General features: G+C 52.6%; 1 protein-coding gene across 1 annotated transcript; it reads right to left on the bottom strand.

Annotated features, from left to right (window-relative positions):
- Window positions 1-1,133: 1,133 nt before the first annotated feature.
- Window positions 1,134-1,881, bottom strand: LOC127313996 (uncharacterized). Its single transcript, XM_051344460.2, has one exon. The coding sequence runs from the start codon at window positions 1,861-1,863 to the stop codon at window positions 1,228-1,230; it is 636 nt and encodes a 211-aa protein (XP_051200420.1). The 5' UTR covers window positions 1,864-1,881; the 3' UTR covers window positions 1,134-1,227.
- Window positions 1,882-5,561: the final 3,680 nt, after the last annotated feature.

Raw genomic sequence — 5,561 nt, 5'->3', positions numbered from 1 at the left:
CCAACGCCCTTCAAGAAGGAAGGGTGGCGCCCGCGGGCGTCACCGCGTCGGTGTCGGCGAAACCGACAGGGATTTCTCCCGACCCTCGTAGTCCCGCCCTTGGACGCTCCATCGTGCTCCACCACACTCGCCGCCTACCACCTCACGCCACCACGGCCTTGCAAGCACCACCGCCGTCTCACCGTGACCAACGAACTGGGGACATCAGGAACAAGACGGGCCATCCGGGAGCGAGAGGCAGCACGACAGCAGCCACGTCGGAGGGAACCGCCTCCACCGCCGCCTGCGGACACCGACCGGACGCGTTGACCAGATCACACTAGGCCCAGCTGGCCCGGCCGAGCCCGAGCGGGCTCGTGAAGATCCGGTCTCCGCGCTGCAGCGTACGTGCCGCCGGCAGCGCTACCCCCCACGCTGGCCGCCCCTCCGTCCGTCACGAGGAACACCGCCGGGAAGGGAGCCGGCCTGCCCGGACCCAGATGGGGCCCGAAGGGCCCAGATCTGGGCCAGGCAGGCGCCGTCCCGCGGCCAAGAAGCCGCGCCGCCGCCTCGTCGCCACCCGCCGCTACGCCGCCTGAGGGACGTGCCGCCGCCGGAACCTCGTCGACCTGGGTGCACCACCGCCTGCCCGCCAGCCCCGCCTGGAGAGGAACGCGCCGGGTAGAGAAGGGCCCCCGCCGCCGGCACCGTCCGGGCTTTGCCCGACGGCTTCCGCCGGCGGCGGCGATGGGGGAGGGCGGAGGGAAGGGGGTGGAGGAGGGTTAGGGTTGGACGCCCTGGAGTCGCCCGCGGGGGAGCGACCCGAGGACTCGGTTTTTTCTTCTCAAATAAATACTTTCTAAAAAGTAAATATCGTTTGGCCTAACTTTTTTCCGGAAAGGTAAAACAACGTCCCAACCTCTGTATCGAAATGATGCATAAAACTCTCATTCGACCAACTTGTAGGTGTTGTATCCGGTCAGTTCAATATGCTACCTATAGAGACATAGAGTTCGTAATATTTTTCTTTCCTTTTGGAATCGCGCAGTTAGTTATCCTTGTAAAAAGCTATTTTTGACAAACATTAGTAGCATGCTAGCATAACCATGCGCAGCACGGGGGTATTACTGATTCCTAGTTAATCAGCATCAGGGTAGCAAAGACGACACAACTGATTGAATATGAATATGAATATGAATATGTACAATCTTGTATATTGAATAGCTCTCGTGCTGCAGCCACCAACAGCTACACCGGCGGCAAGGGCGGCTCTGGCAGCAACGGCGCCATCTTGCCGCCCTTGTGCGGCTCTATGTGGCACCGGCAGACGGGGCACGTCGCGTGCGAGTCGAGCCACATGTCGATGCACCCCACGTGGAACGTGTGCGCGCACACCGGCAGCCGCCGCGCTGTCTCGCCGGCTCGCAGAGTCTCTATGCACACCGCACATTCGGCCTCGCCATCGCCGACACGACCACTGCCTGCCCCAGAGGCGCCGTAAACGAACGCAGGGATCGCCGCTAGGGTAGCCTGTGACAGCCCGCCCCGCTCGACGGCCGTCTCGTCGTGCGCTACCACCACCGGCCCAGCGAAGACGCGGCCGGCGCAGGAGAGCGCCAACATGGCCGAGCAGTAGAGCACGAGGGCAATCCAGACATGCTTGAAGAACGCTGAGAGCAGGACGAGCAGCAGGAGCACCGGGTAGGACGCAAAGACCAGCGCGGTGCCCTGCCCGGCGAACAGGGCGCCGCCACCGCGCGCCTGCCACGCGTGCGTCGGGTATCGTCTGCCGACGACATCGTAGTGAAGTAAACACCCCGTGATGTGTGTCTTGGTGCAATGCTTGTGTGTGGACTTGTGAGCTGTGAGCATTGGCGCTGACATCGGCCAGAGATTTGTAGGCTGGGGATTTGATTTCCTCGGCTCGACGGATAATGCCTAAGTTACTTGAAAGCGCACGGAGCTGTATCTAAGGGAGGGCGGATTTGAGCTAGTTTAAGAGAAGTCGCCCCTATTTTACGCGTGGTTGTACGTACCTCTTCGCTCGTACCTCAGGCGATTAGGGTAATCTGCCTCCCGTCGGCGGCCGCCTCCGATCTGGCCGCCTCTGTGGCCTTCGGGCCATGGAGGTGGGGCAGATCGCGGCCCTCGTCGGCGGGAGGGCTCCGTTTCCCAGTTTTGGGAGCTTCGTTTCCCGTCTTTAGGGCTTCTGTTTGTAGGGGCGGCGCTCAGGTGGTGGTGGCGGCGCCTCGTGCAATAATATTTCCCCGGCTTCAACCCCATCTCGACGGCTACGTCGAGAAGCTTGTGGGTATGGTGTGGTCTTCGAGGATTTCGTCTGACTGTGGGGATCTTCGGATCGTCAAGGAGCTTCATCGGCAGTTCATCCTACTTCTTCGTCTCCGGGACGGATGTGGTCTTTTCGACCCGTTCGGCGACTTCCCGTCCGCAATCAACAACGTCAGGCTAGCTCAGGGAGGAGCGGCAGCGGCGGCGCGCCGTCGACACGGTCTGGAGGTTGAAGATGAAGGGCTTCTCAAGGATCTCGTTGTAATTTTCGTTTTTCTTGAGCTGCTTTGTACTGTTCGGTGTTTCTTTTAATGCCAGTGTCCTATTCGCAAAAAAAAAAAAAAAAAAAGAGAAGTCGCCCCTGGTATTTGGATTTAGTTTTAAGTACGGAGTACTACATGGAATGCCAATTAGGGCCGATGCTTATTGTCCGCGTGCCTTCCTGGGTAAACGACAGAAATAATGGGGTGTTTTATTTAGGGACGGTCCATATCAAGCTAGCTAGATGGGCATGGTTATATTATATGATCATCTTAGTAGGAGCAGTATTGTTTGGTGTGATGTGGTTGGTATATCTCGTACTCCCTCTCTCAGAGTTTATAAAGCGTGTGCGTACTTATAGGTTGCATATTTCATCAAGTTAGTATAGTATATGTTATAAAAATTATATCATCATAAAGTGTAGAAAGTGTAGATGTTCTATTTTCTAATGATACAATTTTTGCATTATATAATTCAAATTATATAGGTTAAATTGGCAACCTAGGGATACGGGGAAGACTAGTAAACTGAGACGGAGGGAGTATTGTATTAGGTGTGTTTGGTGCGATGAGCCTAGCATTCATAGTAGTCTTATTTTTTTCGAAATGAAGGCAAAAGCTTTGGCCTATCAATTAATTAAGAAAAAAGTGGCTAGTTAAATAGCGAAAAATCAGGCAAAAAACCATACAACAAAGTCAACATCACTCCTGAAACAAGACACTCTCTAAGCACCACCCACCAGAACCAGATGACCTTCATCACTGCTAGAGAGAAGACGCCAAGACTGCTATGGGAGGAGCAGACATGGGACGCTCGAACGCAAATGAAGAATCTAACCCTCCGAGAGCCACGCCAAAGCGATGCCAAGGACCAGCCTCGATGGCAACCTCGTCATCCACATGACACGAGGTCGACGCCCTCGACACTGGCAAAGTTTTGGGGCCACCGCTCTGCCACGCCCAGCAGACCACCAACACCACCTTTCGGGACCGCCATCCCGACCCACCGCCACTCGCTCTCGAGCCACGATGTCGCACGACTCAGCCACCTGCAGACCACGGACACCGCACAATCATCAGCCCCGACATGAAAGTCAAACTTCCTCCTCTGAGTGTAGGACAACGTTGCATAGAAAACAAAAATTTTCCTATCGCGAACACGCAATCCAAGTCAAGATGCAATCTAGAAGACGGTAGCAACGAGGGGATGATCAAGACTAACCCTTGAAGAGATTCCAAAGCCTATAAGAGTAGGCTCCTATTGCTGCGGTAGACGATCACTTGCCGCTTGCAAAAGCGCGTAGAAGATCTTGATCACGATCGCTTCCGGCGCCACGAACGGGCAGCACCTCCGTACTCGGTCACACGTTCGGTTGTTGATGAAGACGACGTCCACCTCCCCGTTCCAGCGGGCAGCGGAAGTAGTAGCTCCTCTTGAATCCGACAGCACGACGGCGTGGTGTCGGTGGTGGTGGAGAAATCCGGCGGAGCTTCGCTTAAGCGTGCGGGATGTGGTGGAGGAGAGAGACCGCTAGGGTTTGGGGAGAGAGGGGGGTTGGGCGCCGGCCCTCTAAGGGGTGCGGCCAAGGCTGAGCCAAAGAGTAGCTGCCCCCCTCCCTCTCCTCCTCATTATATAGGTGGAAGCCCCAAGAGTTCTAGTCCAAGTCTTCGAATAAGACCCCAACACTAAAACCTCCCATATGTGGGAAACCTACTCAAGGAGGGAGTCCCACTCAAGGTGGGACTCCCACCTTTCCTTGAGGTGGGGTGGCCGGCCACCCTAGGGGAGTCCACCTTGGACTCCTCCCCTTTAGGGTTGGCTGGCCATGCAAGGTGGAGTCCCTCCGGGACTCTACTTTCCATGGTGATTTCTTCCGGATTTTTCTAGAACTTTCTAGAACCTGCCATAAATGCACCGGATCATTTCCAAACTTGGAATATGACTTCCTATATATGAATCTTATTCTCCGGACCATTCCGGAACTCCTCGTGATGTCCGGGATCTCATCCGGGACTCCGAACAAATATTCGAACTCCATTCCATATTCAAGTTCTACCATTTCAACATCCAACTTTAAGTGTGTCACCCTACGGTTCGTGAACTATGCGGACATGGTTGAGTACTCACTCCGACCAATAACCAATAGCGGGATCTGGAGATCCATAATGGCTCCCACATATTCAACGATGACTTCAGTGATCGAATGAACCATTCACATACAATACCAATTCCCTTTGTCACGCGATATTTTACTTGTCCGAGGTTTGATCTTCGGTATCACTCTATACCTTGTTCAACCTCGTCTCCTGACAAGTACTCTTTACTCGTACCGTGGTATGTGGTCTCTTATGAACTTATTCATATGCTTGCAAGACATTAGATGACATTCCACCGAGAGGGCCCAGAGTATATCTGTCCGTCATCGGGATGGACAAATCCCACTGTTGATCCATATGCCTCAACTTATACTTTCCGGATACTTAATCCCACATGTATAACCACCCATTTACGCAGTGGCGTTTGATGTAATCAAAGTACCTTTCCAGTATAAGTGATTTACATGATCTCATGGTCATAAGGACTAGGTAACTATGTATTGAAAGCTTATAGCAAATAACTTAATGACGAGATCTTGTGCTACGCTTAATTGGGTGTGTCCATTACATCATTCATATAATGATATAACCTTGTTATTAATAACATCCAATGTTCATGATTATGAAACTAATCATCCATTAATCAACAAGCTAGTTAAGAGGCATACTAGGGACTCTTTGTTGTTTACATATCACACATGTATCAATGTTTCGGTTAATACAATTATAGCATGGTATATAAACATTATCATAAACACAAAGATATATTATAATAACCATTTTATTATTGCCTCTTGGGCATATCTCCAACAGTCTCCCACTTGCACTAGAGTCAATAATCTAGTTTACATTTGTAAAGATATAACACCTTGGCCTTCTGGTGCTTTATCATGTATTGCTCACGGGAGAGGTTTTTAGTCGTCGGATCTGACACGC

The sequence above is a fragment of the Lolium perenne genome, chromosome 7 (assembly GCF_019359855.2).
Source record: "Lolium perenne isolate Kyuss_39 chromosome 7, Kyuss_2.0, whole genome shotgun sequence".
Classification (NCBI taxonomy): Eukaryota; Viridiplantae; Streptophyta; class Magnoliopsida; order Poales; family Poaceae; genus Lolium; species Lolium perenne.
This window is presented reverse-complemented; position numbering and strand designations above follow the sequence as displayed.

Excerpts from the sequence above, each read along its gene's own strand:
- LOC127313996 (XM_051344460.2), bottom strand. The coding sequence starts at position 1,863 with ATGTCAGCGCCAATGCTCACAGCTCACAAGTCCACACACAAGCATTGC.